The sequence below is a fragment of the Antechinus flavipes genome, chromosome 3 (assembly GCF_016432865.1).
Source record: "Antechinus flavipes isolate AdamAnt ecotype Samford, QLD, Australia chromosome 3, AdamAnt_v2, whole genome shotgun sequence".
Taxonomy (NCBI): domain Eukaryota; kingdom Metazoa; phylum Chordata; class Mammalia; order Dasyuromorphia; family Dasyuridae; genus Antechinus; species Antechinus flavipes.
Window position 1 is genome coordinate 507924356 of NC_067400.1, and position 20379 is coordinate 507944734.

General features: G+C 36.1%; 1 protein-coding gene across 1 annotated transcript in view; it reads left to right on the forward strand.

Moving 5' to 3' along the window:
- Window positions 1-1515: 1515 nt before the first annotated feature.
- The window catches only part of BCO2 (beta-carotene oxygenase 2), a 43213-nt gene continuing 24349 nt past the window's right edge, over window positions 1516-20379 (forward strand). The window contains exons 1-5 of the mRNA XM_051986966.1: window positions 1516-1676; window positions 11341-11545; window positions 11743-11954; window positions 12176-12291; window positions 13455-13557. Of these exons, the coding sequence (XP_051842926.1) occupies window positions 1592-1676; window positions 11341-11545; window positions 11743-11954; window positions 12176-12291; window positions 13455-13557 (721 nt within the window). The 5' untranslated portion in view covers window positions 1516-1591. The remainder of the gene's footprint in view (window positions 1677-11340; window positions 11546-11742; window positions 11955-12175; window positions 12292-13454; window positions 13558-20379) is intronic.

Below are 20379 nucleotides of genomic sequence, written 5' to 3' on the forward strand. Positions count from 1 at the left end.
GAATTATTATATCACTAGATTAAAGTCAGATAGAACTATGTTTTAATTTGGTTCAGTTGTACTCAGGAGCATTGTGGGACCCACATTTCTGTTCTGCAAGATACAAGAAGCTGTTCTTCCTTCAAGGTGTTTGTAATATCAAGCATTTTTTGAGACATGGACATATCATACAATAGAAGAAGCTAGTCTGTGATATAGACAAGCTAGTTCAGAATCGGTTATGTTAATATTTCTAAGACTCTTTGCATTCTAAAAGAGACTTAAATATAAATAAGATGTGAATCCTGCCCTCTAGGAATTTAGTGGGTGCAGATCAAGATAGGGTGACCTATAAGGTCACTTGTAACAGTACATCTATTGTCCTGTGTAAAATAATTTACTCAAATTTGAATAGAAGAAAAATGAGTCAGCTAAAGAAAACAATAGAGATACAAGCAGGAACTTCTTTATGACTGAACTAAGCTGACTCTCCCAAGAATTATGGTCAAGATAGAACTAGAACAGATTTTAGAAATCATCTAATATCTCCCCTCTCTTCATTTTATAGTCAAAGAAACTGACTCCCAGAGAGAAGGGACTTGATCATGATATGGAAAGGTGTGATCACAAGGAAACTTCCTCTTAGGCTAGCACATGGAGGGATCAGTTCTAACCAGCTGGCAAGCACCCACTGTTAAATTTTCAATGTGAATATTTATTTACATCTCAGAACTCTAATCTCTAACAAATCAGAGCTTGGTTTATGGTTGGTTGATTTTCTAGACTTAAGAAAGTGTTAATAATTCAGATTAAACTTTCTAAAAGTGTGTGCATAGATTTCCCTCTACCTCATTTCCCCCAATCTAGTTGTTAAACATTTACCAACCCATCCCAGTATTTCTGTATAAAAATTTTGAGCTCAGCAGTGTCAACAGAAGGAAAAGTCACTATTTCATGACTGTAGGCTAATGATGATGATGATAATACTAATAAACTGGAACATATTTATTGTTTTGAGGTTTACAAAGCTTTTTACTTACATTTTCTTATTTGAGCTTCAAAAAACCCCTGTTTTCACATACATTGTAATCTGGCCAAACATAATTTTTTTTCACTGACTTTAAAGGGCAAGTAGTACGTGTTTACTTAATAATCTTAATAAACTTAATTAATATTAATAATCTTAATATCGTAAATATCAATTCATCAAAATACTATATTCAACCTGCCTACACTGAATGAATGAAATTGAATGGATAGTTCAGAAACTGGTCCATAAATAGGTAAGATTTGTCCTAAAGCAGAGCAAGATTTGTTTTAGGGTTTAATAAATATTCTAAAACAAACACTTTCACCAGCTAGTTCAAAAGAAAAAGCTAAGGAACTTTCAGTTATAATTAAGGCAACTGTTTCTTTGATTTTATCGTTTTCAAAGCGCAGCTCTCGCCAACGTTTATAGCAGAGATTAAAGGCCATTCGACGCTCCGCCCCAGTGCCGCGTCTCTAGGTTCTGCCCTGGAAACACTCGGCCCAGAAGGTCGGCTCTGCCGGACCCAGTTTCAGCCGCTGAGGGCGCAGAGGCCCCGGATCTAGCTTCAGAATCAAATGCAAAATGTTTTCCGCAATCTTCCCGGCTGTCACAGGCATTTCTGCCATCCTAGGGCGTTTCCTTGCCTCTCTAGCTAGCCGGATTCCAGGTAGGGGTTCCACCCCTCCTTTGGGGGCCTTCCTGGCAATGTCCCTCAAACTCCAGAGCGTAGAACCCGAGCCCGGGCTTGAATTCCAGTGGACTGGGGGATCTGGGGTCAGTGGGAGGGGCTGGAGAAGGGTCTTCTTTGGCTGAGCTGGGGGCGGGGGGAGGTGACCAGGTGAGTGACGGGGAAGGAGAGGAGCAAAGCCCCGGCTCACAATGCGAAGTGTTCTTTTTTTCTCCCGGAACAGGCATTCTCAGCTAAAGTGCGTTCTTAACGTCATTCTTAGTACCCCGCAAGTGGTTTTCTCTGGCTTCCAATGGGGATAAACCTTATTTGATAATCAAATCTCACCAATGTTTTATAATTTTAAGAAGCACGATTTTTTTTTTAAAGGAATAATGCAAGCTATTTGATTCTGCTTTGTAAATAACAAGAACAAAATCTGAGTTGCCTTGTTCCTGTACCGTGTTTTTGTTTCAGCCGTTGGTTATTCTTCGCTGAGGAAGCGCGACAAATATTTATTAATCACACGTTATGTTATTAATTAATAATCAGCATATATTAAGTTTAAGTTGTGTGCCAGGCAGTGTACTAAGTGCTAGAGATTAAAACAAAGAGGCATTTTAAAGTACTTATTTCTAAGCACCTGCCGCATATTATTAAACAGTGCCAAAATGAAATAAAACTGCCCCCTCGGAGCTTGTAATTAAATAGGGGTGTGGTGGGGATTGAGAATAAGATTCTTATTTATCCTATGTGATGATACACAGGATAAGTGTAAGGTTGTATTCAAGAGTAAAAGAGATGGCAATCCATACGGAAACTGCGGGTGAGATCCCTGCTGGATGATTTAGGGAAGGATCCCTTGAGGGAAAGAGTGGGATTTCAAAAGGTGGAAAAGGGAGAGAGTGTGAGTAAAGTGCAGGAGACTAGATCAGACTTAAAAAAGTGGGGGAGGGAAACAAGAGACAATTCGATTGGGACTTAAGAGCAGTGTGAGTTTATTTATTTTATTTTTTAAAATAACTTTTTATTGACAGAACCCATGCCAGAATAATTTTTTTTACAGCATTATCCCTTGCACTCACTTCTGTTCCGATTTTTCCCTTCCCTCCCTCCACCCTCTCCCCCAGATGGCAAGCAGTCCTTTACATGTTAAGTAGGTTACAGTATATCCTAGATAGAATATATGTATGCAGAACCAAACAGTTCTCTTATTGCACAGGGAGAATTGGATTCAGAAGGTATAAATAACCCCGGGAAGAAAAAAATGCAAGCAGTTTATATTCATTTCCCAGTGTCCTTTCTTTGGTTGTAGCTGCTTCTGTCCATGTCTGATCAGTTGAAACTGAGTTAGATCTCTTTGTCGAAGAGATCCACTTCCATCAGAATACATCCTCATACAGTATCATTATTGAGGTATATAATGATCTCCTGGTTCTGCTCATTTCACTTAGCATCAGTTCATGTTAAGTCTCGCCAGTCCTCTCTGTATTCATCCTGCTGATCATTTCTTACAGAACAATAATATTCCATAACGTTCATATACCACAATTTACCCAGCCATTCTCCAATTGATGGGCATCCATTCATTTTCCAGCTTCTAGCCACTACAAACAGGGCTGCCACAAACATTTTGGTACATACAGGTCCCTTTCCCTTCTTTAGTATCTCTTTGGAGTATAAGCCCAGTAGAAACATGAGCAGTGTGAATTTAGGAGGGAAACCGACACCGGGAGCCAAATAGGTGAGGGTCTTGAAGGCCAAGAAGTATATATTTATTCTGGGGGCACTGAGAAGTCATTGAAGGTTTTTTTTTTTTAGTAGAGTGATAACATCAAAAATGTGTATTAGGAGGTTAATTTTGACAGCCTTTAAATGGAGATATTATTGAGTGAGAGCAACCATTCAAAACCTTGATCCTAGTCCAGGGAAGAGGGGATGAAGCTTGAGCAAAGAAGATGGAGTATAAAGGGGGGAACTGGGTACTAAACATTTTTAAGAGATAGAATTGACAGGATTTGGCAAGTTATTGGGAGGGAGCTAGGTAAAGAAAAAGGAATGATAAAGGATGACTGATTTTGAGCCTGGTGTGGACTAAGTACATAGTAAAACAATGGGTTTTTTAAAAAAATTAAATTAAATTTTGACAAAATTATTTTTTCCAATTATGCATACAGTTTTCAATACTGATTTTTCTAAGATTTTGAGTTCCTTTTTTTTTTTTCTGTCTCAGCCCTTTACCTCCCCCCTCCCCAAGACAGCAAGCAATCTGATATAGGTTGAACATTTCCCACTCATTTTTAACATATTTCCATGAGTCATGTTAGGAAAGAAAAATCAGAACAAAAGAGGAAACAAACCAGGAGAAAGAAAAGACAAACAAAAAAATGTGAAAATAGTATGCTTCAATCTGTATTCAGTCTCTACAATTCTTTCCCTGGATGTGGATGACATTTTCCCTCCCAAGTCTATTGGAATTGCCTTGAATGACTATTGCCGAGAAGAGCTAAATCCATCATAGTTGCTCATCACGCAGGCTTACTTTGTACTTTGTACTTTGTACAATATTTTCCTGGTTCTGCTCACTTCACTTAGCATCAGTTCATGTAAGTCCAGACTTTTCTGAAATCAGCTTGTTTATCATTTCTTATAAAATAATAATATTCTATTACATTCATATACCATAACTTATTCATCTATTCCCCAATTGATGGATATATACATTCAATTTCCAATTCCTTGCCACCACAAAAACAACTGCTACAAACATTTTTGCATTTTTTTATGATGTCTTTGAAATATCCAGTAATGGCTCTGCTGGATCAAAAGTATGCACAGTTTGATAGCCTTTTGAGTTTTGTTGCAAATTATTTCTAGAATGGTTGGATTAGTTCACCAACAGTGCATAGTCTCCCAGTTTTTCCACATCCCCTCCAAAATTTATTATCTTTTCCTGTCATCTTAGCCAATCCAATAGATGTGAGGTGGTACCTCAGAGTTGTTTTAATTTGTGTTTCTCTAATTAATGGTGATTCTAAGCATTTTTCCATATAACTTTAAATGGCTTTAATTTCTGCAGCAGTTAAAACAATTGACAGAAAAAGATACATCAAAGAGAGGAAGCAGGTTTGAAGGGAAATGATGAGGTCAGCTTCTGCACAAATTGAATGACAGGTGCCAGTGGGAATGCCAGTGTAAATGTCCAGTAGATCATTAGCTAAAACTAAGTGGTATGGGAGCCCTAGGGAGATATAGGGATAGGAGAAGATATGTGAAAATTATAAAGAATTGTATAGGTCAAATTGAAACAACGAGAGTAAATGTGATTGCTCAGAGAACATAGAGACAGGAGAGGGTCAAGGAAAGAACTTTGGAGAACCCATACAAGGGGCCATGAAATTATGATTTATTATCAGTCATACAGTGGGGTCGTATAAAAATTTCTTGGTTAAAAAGGAGTCATAAATAAAAAAAGCTTAAGAAGTTCTGAACTAGAGTAGTTGAACAACCGTGAAAGTATACGGTGGCAGAAGCCAAAGACAGATTTAGAACATTTAGAAATCACAGGATAAATAATGCACAATATTTTAAAAAATAAAATGTTTTTGAGAGCTTACAGGGTGCAGGGCACTATACTAGGCATTGTGGGAGATATAAAGTTGGGGAGGATGTGTTCCTTAGTCTTTTGTAGTCAGGGAACGCTTCAAAGAAGAAATAATCTTTGATCTGGGCTTTTAAAGACAAATAGGGTTTCGAGACAGGGATATTAGGGAAGGATACTCTGAGAAGAGGAAATGTCATGAGCAAAGGAAAGAGGCACAAAAGTATAAGGCATTTTCCTGAAATTATAGATATGCTTGTTTGACTGGATTATAATGTATATATTGGGGAATTGTGGGAAAAGAAGAGCAAGAGCTTCATGGAAGCTTTTGAGGCCATTGAGAGGAGATGTGGAGAGGGCCCAGTATTCACTAATGGAGTACCAATGCATAGGAGGTAAGTAGGATGCTGTCAGTACTGAAAAGCCCTGAACTCTAGACTAATGAATTGAGTTTGTTCAGAGACAATGTGTTTTTGAAGATTTTTCAGTGGGATCACTCAGTCTCAGAATTGAAAGGGACCTCAGAGACCCTCTAGACTAACCTTTACCTAGAAATAAATCTCTTTTACAACTCAATTGTCGAGTAGTTAGCCAACTTTTGTTGGAATACTTCTAGTGAGGTACCAACTCCCAAATTCCAGGATAGCCTGTTTTCTTTTTGAACAGCTGTAACTTTTGGGAAGTTTATTCCTTACTTTAACCCTAAATTCTCCATAATTTCTGTGTACTGCTCCTAGTCCTGCCTTGTGGGCAGTCAGAACATGAAGAATACCCCTTCCACAGAATACTGGAAGGCAGCCATCTTGTCTTCTACCTGTCTTTTCCAGACTAAATATTACCATTAACTGTGAATGAGCCTCGAAGAAATGGTTTTGGGATCTTTCCTCATTACAGTCTCTCTTATTCTTTAGCTTATGGAACTTTTTCTTAAAACATAATACCAAGAACTTAATATAATGGCCTTAAACTGGATCTTTTAAAGAAGACTGAGATTACATTACCTTTTTAAAAATAGTTTTTCCCAATTATATGTAAAGATAATTTTAGCATTCACTTTTACAAATTTTTGATAAGATATTCTTTTACACATTCCATCTTGCTCTCTATCATAATCATTTATTAAGCATCTATTACTGCTTGGCACTGGGTTTAACAATATAAAAGTAATACACTTCTTAACCTTAAATATTTTGCTTTCTCTTTATACAATGTTCACAGATAATTCAGTATAGTATATATATGTATCTATACATATGTTTATATATAAACAAATATAAACAGGATGTGGGTGGATATTCTCAATTAGAGAGGAATCAGGAAAAGCTGTCCGAAGGAAATGACATTACTTGATAGGATTAGGGATTTCAAGAAGGAGGGCATTATCTAGGGATGGTAACAATTTGTGCATAAGAATAGAGGAGGGTAATGTATTATTGTACATGGGAAACAGCAAGTAGTCTGCGTGGACTAGAGCAAAAAGTGTGAAGAGTAATAAGTAATAAGCTAAGAAACATTGTCCGATAGTGAAGGCATTAAATGTCAAACAGAAAAATTTAAATTTTATCCAAGAGGCAATAGGGAATTGCGTCATCATGAGCAGAAGAATGACAGTTTGATTTGTTCTTTAGAAATATCACTTTAACATATATGAAGGCTGGGTCAGATGAGGGAGAGGGAAGCTAAAAGGAGGCCATATAAGAGGCTAATGCAATAGTCCACGTGACAGGTAATGAAGGCCTGAACTAGGGTGATTGTGGTATGAGCAGAGAGTGATGCATGTGAGAAATGTTGAGAGTTAGAAATAATAAGACATGACAACTGATTAGGTATGGAGGCGGGATACGGTGAAGTATGTGAAGAATTGAGGCTAACTTCTAGCAATTAAAAAAATGATGGTGCTGTTGATAAAAGCAGGGGACTTAAAAAGAGGGATGGTTTGAAGAGTAAAAGAATGAGTTCTTTTTGGGAATATTGAGTGATTATGGAACATTCAGGTGGTGATGTCCTATAAGAATTAGGAGATGTGTTCTGGAGATCAGGAGAGAGATGAGGGCTGATTATGAATAGAGTTAGAATTGAGAGTTTTAGAATTTTGTGTTAGAGAATTGGGAGTTATTTATATAGACATGGTAATTGAAGCCAGGGGAGCTGATAAGATCGCTGAGATTGGGTGTGAAGAAGAGAAGGCTTAGGATACAACACTTAGGTAAACACCAATGCATAGGGAATGAGGAGATATGGATGATGATCCTATAGAGAAAACTGATAAAGCTCAGTCTGACAGGTAGAAGGAGAAATAATAAAACAGCATCACAAAAATTTAGTGAGGTCAGAGTTATCTAGAACTAGGGTTCTTAGTATTTTTTTTTTTTTTTTTTTTTAGTATGTCATAGATTTTTTTTGGCAAGTGAAGCCAATGGACCTTTTAGAATAACATTTTAAAAAATATAAAAAAATGCTAAACTTCAACTAGAAGTTAGTGAAAATAAAAATGTAATTTTATATAAGTCTACTCATGCAATCCTAGACTATCTACAGACTTTATGTTAAGAACCCCTGATCTGATAGGAGAAGATAGTCCATACTAGGGTAAAAAACTACAGAGTAGCCAAGAAAACTATATAAGGGTTGAGAAAAAAATCATTAGATTTAGCAATAAAGAGATTATTGGTGATCATGGAGAATGTAGGTTTAATTCAGTGCTAGGATCAAAGCCAAATTGCAAGGGCCAAGAAATTATTGAAAGGTAAGAAAATGGAGCAATAAATGTAGTCAACTTTTTCTAAGAGTTTGAGAAAGAAAGGAAAGATATAGAATGATAGCTTGAAGTGATGGTAGAGTTTGTAAGGAAGGTTTTTTTTTTTTTTCCCTCAAGGAAGAAGATCTAAACATGTATGTAGGAAGCAGGGAAGGAACCACTGGATAATGACAGATTTAAAATTGGGAATGAAAATGAATAATCAAAGGGGCAATGTCCCATAGGAGATAGGAGAATGGGATTAAAAGTACATGTAGAGAAAATGGTGTTGGCAAAAAAGTATCTAATTCTTTAAAAGTAGAGCAAAGAAAGAGAGAATGGAGAATGTGTTGAGATGACTTTTCAATGTGGAATTTGGGAAAACTCCTGACAAATTTTTACAGTGAGGTATGAGGCAAGGAGACCAATTAGTCTATTGCCATAATCCAGATGGGAGGTATTGAGGGGCTGATGCAGGATAGTGACTATGTGAGTACAGAGACAGGATTGGAGGCAGAGATGTTGTGAAATTAGACAGGACAGAATTTAGCAACTGTTGGTTATTTATAGTTATGATGATATGCCCTACACATGTGGGCAAGTGAGAAGGAAGAGTTAAGGATAACACAGAAGAAACTGGGAAACAAGACAGATGCTAGTGTTCTTGAGAACAAAAGAGCTAGCTATGCAGATTTGGAAGTCCTCTGCAGAAAGATAATATGCTAGACTATATAATAAGATGGACAGCTGGATGGCACAAGGGATAGAGCATTGGGCTTGGAATCAGTGTGATCCTGGGCAAGTCACTTAACCTTGTTTGCTAACCCTAAATAGAATCACTGAGAGTTGTACACAACTGAAAAACAATTAAACAACAACAAAAGATAATTGGATAGGTAATAAGATAATCATGGGAGCTGATGAGACAATGGAAAGCGCGTCTAAAAGGACTTTTTACTTCATCACAGATAATATATATTTGCAGGAGTGATGGGTTTTTCCAGAAAGATAATAAACTTTATTTTGTGTTTGACATGCCTATAGGATAAATACTTGTTGAATTAAATTGATTGTGAGGAGAAGAGATAGAAAAACATTGTAATAATCCAGGAAGTCATAATGAGGATGGAAAAGAGGGAACAGATTCACCAATTATTAAATTGATATTACATGGGACTAAGGCCACACATATAAACATCATAGCCTAATGGAGGATAGCATCCTTCCAGATAAGCTCATATAGAACAATTCATATGCCATTAAAATATAGGATGTTCCAAAAGTCTTACCAAAGCTTTAACACTTTAGTGTTAAAACAAATCTATTAATAATTATAAAATAATAAAACTATTAAAACTTAAAAGTATACTAAGACTTTTGAGATATATTAGTTGGATTAAATATAGTGTATATCACTAAGTTTAGTGTAAATTTGGAGGGGATTTCAGGAGACAGAAGTCCATTTATGTTGTGAGTTGAACCATAGAAAAATTTGTGGATTACTTAATATTAAATGGGTATTGTTACTCTTCTTAGGACAAAATGCAAGTTATTCAGTCAGGAAATATTTATTAAGTGCTTCCTATGTTCTGGGCACTGCACTAAATATTGGGAATACAAAAAGAGGCAAAATGTAATCCCTGCTTTCAAGGTGCTCACAATCTAATGGAAAAGATTAGTAAACTATTATTAATTATTCAATACAAACTGATGTTATTATAAATGTAGCTGATACTTCATAGTATGTAAATTATTTGTGTCTGGTGAAACCTATGGATCTTTTCTTAGAATCATGCTTGTAAATGCAAAAAAGAAAATACACAAAATGGCAAAAAAAAAACCCCAACCCCAAACCATATCAATTATGTTGTAATACAATTGTCTATGCGTGTGTGTGTGTTCACAGACTTCAGATAAAAAAGCTCTGATTCAGAGAGACATAATTATTGCTTATCCAATGGCAAATGATTATTAGTTGTCCTTAGTAAAACCCAGAATTGATTACTAGGCAATTAACTCTCCAAAGTCAAAAGAACACCAATAATTGGATTAGTCCCTTGTCATTAAGGAGAAAAAAAAACAAAGAATTGTGTAGGCTTTTAAGACCATTCAAAATCTGATTCTAACCTACCTTAATATATTTCATAAGCCTCCTCTTTATTCCCTCCATGTTCTAGCCAAAAGAGATTTGCTACTATTCTCCAAATTTGACTTTCCATCTCTTGTTCTGCAACATATCTCCCTTTTCCCCCAAATACCTTTGTATAGTTTGCTCCCCCAGATTGGAATGCTCTCCCTTTTTTTAAAAAAACAATTATTAATAGTATTTTATTTTTCAAATATATGTAAAGATAGTTTTCAACATTCATTTTTTTAAGACTTTCTCCTTCCCTCTTTTAGCTTCTCCTTCCCCAAGACAGCAAGTGGTCTGATATAGGTTACACATGTATACTTATTTTTAACATATTTCCATATGAGTCATGTTATACATGAAAAATCAGACCAAAAGGGAAAAATCTACAAGAAAGAAAAAGCAAAGAACCCCCCCCAAAATATTAAAATAGTATGCTTCGATCCATATTCAGTCTCCATAGTTCTCTTTCTGGCATTTTCCATCCTAAGTTTTTTGAAATTGCCTTGCTGAGAAGAGTTAGTGTATCATAGTCAAGCATCATGTAATCTTGCTATTGTTACTATATACAGTGCCTGGTTCTTCTCACTTCACTTAACATTAGTTCATGTAAATCTTTTCAGGCTTTTCTGAAATCAGCCTGTTCATAATTTCTTATAAAACAATAATATTCAATTACATTCATATACTATAACTTATTCATCTGTTCTCCAATTGATAGGCATCCATTCAATTTTCAATTACTTACCAACACAAAAAGATGCTTTCTCTTCTCACTTCTGCCACTTAGAATCCCCAGCTTCTTATGAGTTTTATCTCACATAGGAGATATCCCTCTTTGGGAAGCCTTTTCTGATACCCCTACTTGCTAGAATTCTCTCTGTCCTCATTTATTTATATGTTTTTGTACTGTTGTCTTACTCTCATCTCACCTAAGAAGGACCTAAGTGCTATGTAGTGTTCAGGAACTGGCCCGATGCCTGATACATAGTAAATATTATTAAATACATTCTGGTTGTGTTGAATTGTTTATGATATTATAGTGGAGAGGAGGGGAGAGAAATAGAATTTAGAGGAGATTTTTGGTAGGGTTGAAGTTTAGACATTTTCATTTTCTTGTTCTAGAGGCTGTTTTCTATGGAGAGATGTATAGCTGGTTCATGAAGACTTTTTGTACTTTTATTTTTTCCCATAGTTCTGAAGAATTATCTGCATGATATTCAACAGAAGCATGTGACCTTCAGTGAACGAAAGGGTTTGCAAAGTATTGCCTCATTAGTATCCACTGTAAAGGAGAACCCTCAGCCCATCCCTGCCAGGACTCAAGGCCATTTCCCCAAGTGGCTCAATGGTTGTCTGATTCGGATTGGACCTGGGAAGTTTGAATTTGGAAAGGAAAAGTACGCCCTGACTGGACAATGGAAAATCATTTGTATTGTTATTACAATAGTCTCTTTCCTATTCTAGATCTCCAACCCTTATTTTTCCAGTTTGAAACTTTACATAATCCTGATAAGCCCCCTATTTTTCCCTCTCCTTTTAAACTACGCTCAGTTGACTGATGTTATTGATAACTGTGATCTGTTCCTGATTGAAGGTACAATCACTGGTTCGATGGCATGGCCCTGCTTCACCAGTTCAAGATGGAGGATGGCACTGTGACATACAAGAGCAAGTTTCTGCAGAGTGACACCTATAAGACCAACAGCATTCACAACCGGATTATGGTCTCAGAATTTGGGACGCTGGCCCTGCCTGATCCATGCAAGAGTGTTTTGGGACGCTTCATGTCAAAGTTTGAGTCCTTTAGTAAGGAAAATTCTATATTTAGAATTTTCAGGTGTTTAGTATTAGGGAATATTTTAATTATTTTTAATAGTGATTAATGTGGTTATAAACTCCAAAGATGATTTTTGTGGGTGCCTGAAACTGTTTTGATGATTTTCTAAACTCTTTAATTCTATATTTAGGACCATTGTAAAGAGATGGGGAGGTTATCTGTATTAAGTGGATCTTGGATTTATTTTCAGCCATGACAGACAACACCAGTGTCAACTGTGTGAGGTACAAGGGTGATTACTACGTCAGCACTGAAACTAACTACATGAATAAAATGGATCCTGAATCCCTGGAAAAAATAGAAAAGGTGATGTGTCAGTCATGAGGGAGAAAAGAGAGGCTGTCATTTCCTTCTTTCAAAAATAGCTTTGGAGACAGCTCACAACTGAATAAGAGGCTGGATCCTTAAATTTGGATTGAACTTCAGTCTAGACCTCTCTCCTCTGATGAGCATAATTGTGCTCCAGGATGATAAGTACTTTATTAAGTCAGGAGGACTCAAGGTCTACTTCTCAGTGATTGGAGAGGAGTGGAAGAAAAAAAGTTTTTCAACTATTGTCCCAAGCCCTGTTCTCTCCTTCTCCCAACCAGATTCTTCTGTGGTCCTTGAGGCTGTGATACCAGGGAAGATTAGGAGCAAGGAGGTCTGGGTGGGGGTAGTGGGAATTTGCTAGAACTAGCTTGTACAGACTCATAATTGTTAAATTTTCAGTGCACACATTTATACTTCAGGACTCCATAAGTACTACACATTAGGACTTGATTTATTATTTTGTTGATTGTCTAGATTTAAGAAAGTGATGGAGAAGATGAGAATAATGAAAGTCAGCTTAAAAGTGTATCCTTTGTAGCCTTTTATACCTCAAGAGGTGATTGTTAAACATATTCAGAACACTCTCCCCTGGAACAATGCTCTTGGACAATTCAGTCTACATCATATGAAGAGGAAGTGTAGGACCTCCATATATGCTTTTTTGTATATGGTATCTTGGTTCAGTAGAGGCTTGTGCTCTAGTTGTAATTGTGGTTTTAAATTTTAAATATTGAATTGTTGGAGAAATCTTAAGTGTATATGGGATTTTTATCCTTTTTTTTTTCACCTTTTCAGCAGCAAAATAATTTTGACCTGTCTCCTGGAAATTCTCGTAGGATTTAAGTTTGTGAGAGTGAGAGATTTAAATTTATATATTCATCGACTCCTTTGGTCCAGAGCTAAGATTTTACTGGTGTCAGGATCTTGACCTTCTTTCTTCCAGTACAGAGAGCCAAGACTCCTTCATTTTATAATTTTAGAGAATTTAGGGATACCTTGTTTGTGCACAGATGTGCATGCATACATGCACATATATGCACACCTCTGCTGTTTTTGAGACTCTACATAAAGGCTTTTTTAAAGACCTTCTTACATTTTTTAGCAAATGTTTTACCAAAACATGAAAAACAAAATCTCTGATAGACTTTAATTTGCAGGTGGATTGGAGCAAATTTATTGCAGTGAATGGAGCAACTGCGCATCCACATTATGATCCTGATGGGACTGCTTACAACATGGGGAATTCCATTGGGTCACATGGTAAGTAGGAATAAGAGTCTTTTTTGGGAATTACCTGGGCTAACTGACTCCCCAAAACTCCCTCTTCCTTTTTCCAGTTGGTCTCTGTTAATGAATCATTGCATGTTTGAGAAAGGGGACCATTATTTTCTGTTTTATCTCCTCCTTCCCACCCCAGAGTCCCCATGGAAAAGATTGTGAAAGGACTTCCAAAGCACCAGTCCTTTACTTAAAGGATGTCACTTTTCAGTAGGCAGAAACCAATCTGTGGTCCTTTTGCAGTTGTGGTCCTATCAAGATAGACATTCTCTTCCTCCCTTCCCTTCCTCCTTCCTTCTTGAGCAGGTGGTCATCTGCTTGTGGCTCAATTTTTTGCCCTTTTCTTTTAGTTCTGATGACCCACATGAATGAAGGAGAACTTTTTAGGACTTATGTTTTAGGCATGAATGTTTGGTGGAAATAAGAGTTTTTTGAGATGATCAGAAACTATAAATTATAAAGAAAATTATGATAAAAGCAACATTCTGTGTTTTTTTTTTTTTTTTTTTGGATGAGTGCTTACTCATGGACATATTTTTCTCTTACAACCACATATTTATCCACTATCTCAGAATAGTCCTAATAATTACCAAGCAATAAATATTTACTTTAACCCTCTACTATTATTTTTCTGCCCTTGTTCTACCAATTATCCACCTACTTGTTCATTCTTTTTTTTCAACTAAAAAGCTGAGCATTCTACCGCATGCAGCACTTGGTGTCAGAATAACGTGGTTTGACATTTAATAGCTATGTGTCCCTGGGCTTGTTGCTTAATTTTTCTGAGCCTTAGCTTTCTTGTAAAACAGAAAGATAATAGCATCTACCTCACAGAGTTGTTTTGAGGGTCAAATGAAATAATATGATGTGTGTCAAAAGACAATGTAGTTTTAAGCTATTAAAGTTTCAAACTGCATTAAAACTTTTGGCACATTATATAGATTTCTGAGTGTGTCCCTCACCAATGGTAGCTAAGTAATGGAGTAGTTAGGGTGCTGAGACTGGAGTCAGGAAAACTCATCTTTATGAGTTCAAATCTGGATTCAGACACTTAATAGCTGTGTGGACTCTAAGCAAGTCACTTAACTCTGCCTCAGTTACTCATGTGTAAAATGAGCTGGGGCAGGAAATGGCAAAGTTATTCGGTATATCTGCCAAGAAGACCCCAAATGAGATTGTGTGGGATGTAGAAGACCCTTACCCAAAATGACTACTCAGAGATCACTCAAAATAGAAAGCAGCAAGGTCTTTTATTATATCTCTGGAGAATGAGCCGTTCTATCACGAGATAAGGAAAAGAGAAAGCTAAGGGAAAGAGAAAGCTGGTGCTAGGAGGGCTAAAGAAGTAGTAAAGATACATAGCTTTTATACAAGAAGTTACATCACAAGTAAGAGAGCATTGAGAAGGGGATGGGGAGGCATCTAATTGGTTGTTGCTATCTGGAGAGATTGGAATGGAAGGTTTCTGTTTCCCCGAAATCACCTGATTTCTAGGAAACAGAAAATCAGGCCTTCAGGCTTCAGATAATTAAGCAGACAGTAGTCAAGCTAATAGACTAAATATTGATAAATGTCAAATACTGATAAATGTCATCAGCTCAGTTTAAATAAATATGTTTATAGCTGGCCAAGGCTCAAGTAAATATGGGCCTGCACATATTATACAAGTCATAGGGGAAACACAGAAATAATGAAAATAAAATACAGAAAAAGAATTCACATATTCCTGTAAGTTCTTCATCTTATCTCTCTATTCCACACAAGAGCACAAAGAGTCAGACACAACTGTAAAATCCCTATCAATGGATTTGTATCTTTCAGTATGTAGATATTCAATTCAATAAGCATTTATTAAGTTCTTACTATGGCTGCTGTTAGAGATACAAAAATAAAAGTATAAACCCATTTCTCAAGCACAAAGACATAGCCTTGAGGTCTATGTTTTGTGTTTTTGTAGGTCAGGGCTGTGTACCTATATGTATGTGTGTTTGTGTTTGAATGTTCTCTACCAATCAATGCGAATTAGCTTGTTGGTTTATGCCTGTGGGTGAGTTGTAAGTGTGGGTGTGTGCATGTATACATGTGAGTAAATATAAGATTCAATGTGCTGTTATTTTATGTAGTATCCTTTAATGGGTTTCAAATGAGATCAGAGTGATATATTAAACTCCTTTCCTGTCTGTAAACCCAGCTATACTTAAATTCTCTGATATTATCCTCATTTTAACCCCCAAAGGAAAAGATATTTTTGTTATTTATGGTTTCTGGAAGTAGTGTTTTACTCAGACAAATATTGCCCTCTATTTTTTCCTTGGGCAAGTAATGTAGCCTCTCAGTTTTCTTATCTGTAAAATGCATATAACAAATCCTTTATTTCATAGGTTTGTTGTGGATATCAAATGAAATAATATGTATAGTGATTTTTTTTAACCTTTAGGTCATATATAAGTGTTAGCTCTCATTATCCTAAGCTTTGGGTTATCTTCAGATTTAGGAAGTATTTCATCTATGCCTGGCACATAATAAATGCTTGTTGACTGACTATATTTTCATTTAAATCACTGATAAAATGTTAAAAGAATAGCACCAGAGCTAGAGTTATATGCTTACTTATGTTTTTTCTATTAAATTATCTTATCACCTATTATATGCTTATTTTAACCAACATTCTTTGTATTCTGTATTTTAACCAGTTCAAATACATTTAACTGTATTGTTATTCAGCCCACATCTATAACTTGTGGCAGAGAATGTTGTAAGAGATTTTCAAATGCCCTGCTGAAATCTAAACCATTTCTCAGATCTACTAGTTTGTAACCCTGCCAAAACAGGGAAATCACATTAATTTGTCATAGCTAGCCCTTAATAAAGAAAGTATGTTGGTTTCTGGTGACTCCATCTTCTTTCTAAGAGCTTAAAAAGTATCCCTTTTAATAATCATTTCTAGTATTTACCAGGTTCATTGAATTATAGTTTAAAAATATCCATCTTATTTCCTTTTTATAAAATACCTTATTTTATCCATTTCTAGAGGTGAAATTGACCATTTACCATGATTCTTCAAAGATGACTAACTCAGTAATATTATATGCAATTTTTTTTAGTAGCCTGAGATGTAGCTTGGCTGGTCTATGTGGTTTTCCCCCCATCTTCTTATCTTAGACTTTGATAGCCTATTTAACATTTTCTTCTTTTCTTTCTTTTCCAGCTTGAAAATCATACTTTTTAGAAGAGAAAAGAGAAATTGAGTTTTCCTTTTTCAAGTCAACAAGGAAATTTTTTTTTTAACAGTATCTACTATGTATTATCAAATACCTACATAGTACCAGGCACCAAGCTTAATTCTGAGGGTATAAATAGTGGCAAAAAACATTCCCTGCCCTTAAGGAACTCCAGTCTAATTTACTGGAGGAAACAACTATTGTCTGATTTCACCTTTCTTTTAGTGACAATAATTGATAATCTTTGTATCTCTGGTGCCCACTACAACTTCTTACATATAATAGTCATTTAATAAGTTTGTTGCTTTGCTTACTGATTTGAACTGAATGGAGCTAACATCACGAGTTAGATTTTACCCTCTTGAATCTTGTTACATACATTTAAATTTACTAACAGTGTTTGCATTGTCTTATCTACTTAGATGGTTTTACTATGTTTTGATATTGAAGAGGCAGTGTTCCTCCTCTTTGGTCATTGTCCTTTACCTTTGTTCTTTTTTTAAATAGTATTTTATTTTTCCAAATACATGCAAAGATAGTTTTCAACATTCATCTTTACAAAATCTCGTGTTCCAAATTTTTCTCCCTCTCTTCCCCCTTCAGCAAGCAATCCGAAATAGGTTAAACATATGCAATTCTAAATGTATTTCCAAACATACTTATTCTTGGCAGGTAGGTGATGCAGCGGACAAAGTATTAGAGCCAGGAAGACCTGAATTTGAATTCTAACTCAGTTACTAGTTGTATGTCCCTGTGCAAGTCAGTTAACCTCTCTGCCTCAGTTTCCTAATCTGTAAATGAGGATAATTAAAGCACCTATTTCCCACAGTTTTGAGTATCAAATGAGATAATAGAGAAAGTCTTTGTAAGCTTTAAATTGCTCTATAAATACTAGCAATTATTATTTCCTGCTGTGAACTTTACAAAGGACTTACTGAATTCCTGGCCAGGCAAAAAGATACTGCTAGGCCTGATTCTTCCCAGTTATTTTTCAGCTATCCTGTCCTATTGTTGGCTGGCCAAACTTTGCCAATCATGAGAACTTTTATAGGCTTGCCTTAGGGTCTTTTGAATCTCCTTCATTGTGCTGAGTTCTGTGTTTTATGTATTGCATATTGCTCTGAATATGCCTCAACTAACTCCTTTAATAGCTCTCTCTCCAAATCTGGTTATGTGACTGTGCATAGTTATGAATATTTATCTTTTTAAGAAGTTCATATTAGTGGTGGGTTCAAAACAAGAGGCAGAGGGCCAGACTTGGAGTTAGGAAGACTGGATTTGAATCCCACTTCTAGGATTTGCTAGCTGAGCTATACTGGACAAATCACTTAATCTCCCTGACCCTCATTTTCCTCATTACTAGAGGATAATGTCTGTAATACCTCAAATAAATGTCCTGAGGTTCAAATGGCATAATAAATTTATAGAACTGCAAACGCTAAAGTGTTTTGGCTTTGTTTGTTTGTCTTTCTTTGCATCCTTAGCATAAATCCTTGGCTTATAGTAAGCACTTAATAAATGCTGGTAGACTGACTGACTAATGTTCTATGCAAATATCAATTATTATTCAATGGGTTTTTACTCATCATCTTTTAAAATTTTTCTCCACTATTTGATAGTGTTGACCACCTTCTTTTGGACACTAGCTTCTCTCTGGGTTTTTATGACACAGTTTTTGATTGATTTTCCCTTTGATAATCTGACCTCTCCTCAATTTATTTAATTTTCAACTCTCAAATGTTAAATTATCAACTCTCAGTGGATGATCTATGTATCTATCCTGATTTCTATCTCTCAGCTTCCAAACCCGCCTCATCAACTACACATGGTCATTTTGAACTGGATAGATATCTCAAACTCAACATTCCCAAAGTGGAGCTCATAGTTTTTTTTCTCAGACCTACCCTTCTTCCTCACTTCCCTTTTTCTTTCAAAGACAGTGTCATTTTTTTCCCAGTCCCTCAGATTCATAACCCAGGAGTCATCTTCAGTTCTCTGCTCTCATCTCTTCCCCTCCATAACCAGTTAGTTGTCAAGCTCTGTCCTTACTTCCACATCTCTCTCTCTTTCCACTCAATTTCAGATATTCTTCCTTTCTTGTGTAGACTATTTTAATAGATTCCTAATGAGATTCCTTGCCTTTAGAATCCTCTAATTCATCCTATACACAGTCTGCAATGTGATATTCCTAAAATGTAGTCTTACCATGTCAGTCATCTGCTTAAGTAGTTTTTGTGATTCCCAGTTGCTTTCAGGATAAATTACAAATTTCTCTTTCTGACACTTAAAGCCTTTTTTACAATCTGGTTTCAATCTATTTTTTTCAGGAATTCTCTCTTGAATTCCATATTTCAGTCATATTGACTATTTATTGTTTGCTACACATGCTATTCTGTGTCCTTCTTCAGGGATTATTCAGTTTTTGTCCTTGTACTGTCATTGCCTAGCACATCATTTGTTTTCTTCTTAAACGTTACCTATTGAACAGTTCAGATTGGATGTTTCATAAACATCTTAAGCTCAAGCTTGTCCCAAACTGAATTACTGAACTCATCTTTCCTCCCAAATTCTCCCTTTTCCCTAATCTTTCCACGACTATTGAGAGAGCTACAGCTTTCACAGTCTCCAAGATTTGCAATCTCAGAATGAAATTTGACTTCTCATTCTCTCTTAAGCTCACTCTTCCCTCTCATCTAGGCTGTTGGCTAATCCTTTGAATTTTTGCATTGAAACAACTCCTGTAAATTTACTCTTCTCTTCTCTGCTGCTGCCATCACTCTGGTCTCTCTCTTGGACTCAAATAACCTGCTATATTGTTCCCCTAATTCAAGCCTTTCCTCACTTCAATCTACTTAGCTGACAATTTGTGATTTTTCCTAAAGAGTAGGAATGACTATGTCTCTTCCTTATTCAGTTGTTGTTTGTCCTTGGTTCTCCAAGAGGACCATGACATCAGGGAGGTGATACTGTGATACACAAATGAATTGGATTTAAGAGTGGGAGAGCTGTGCAAAGTTACCTCCCTCACTTTCCCCTTTAGAGCCATCTGGTCCAGTGGCAAGAGATAGATCACGATGACTGGAGATGTCCTGGATGCAATAGGAGACTTTGAACTTTTTAAGTTAAGGTCTTCAATAAGTCTCAGTTTGACTGAGGATGCTCCCATTCAATGATTCAATAAACCTCTAAGAACAAAGATAAAATCCCCTGTCACTCTAAACCCTTTACAATAGCTCCCAGAGACAGTTAGATGGCACAGTGGATGGAGTAGAAGACCTGAGTTCAAATCTGGCTTAGGCACTTAACTTTTACTAAATGTGTGACCTTAGGGAAGTGACTTAACCTCAGTTGCCTCATCAAATAAAAAAGCAAACAAATAAATAAACATGGCTTCCTTCTCCATTTCCAGGATTTTGATGCTCTGTTTACTTCTCTTATTCCTCTTTCTCTGCTTCCTTTCCATATTTGAGTTCCAATGACACTGGCTTTCTTACTTTTCCTCAAATCAGACACTTGATTATCAGAACAATTTACACAATAACAGCAATATTAAAGTTGTATAATAATACTAACTCTGTTCTAC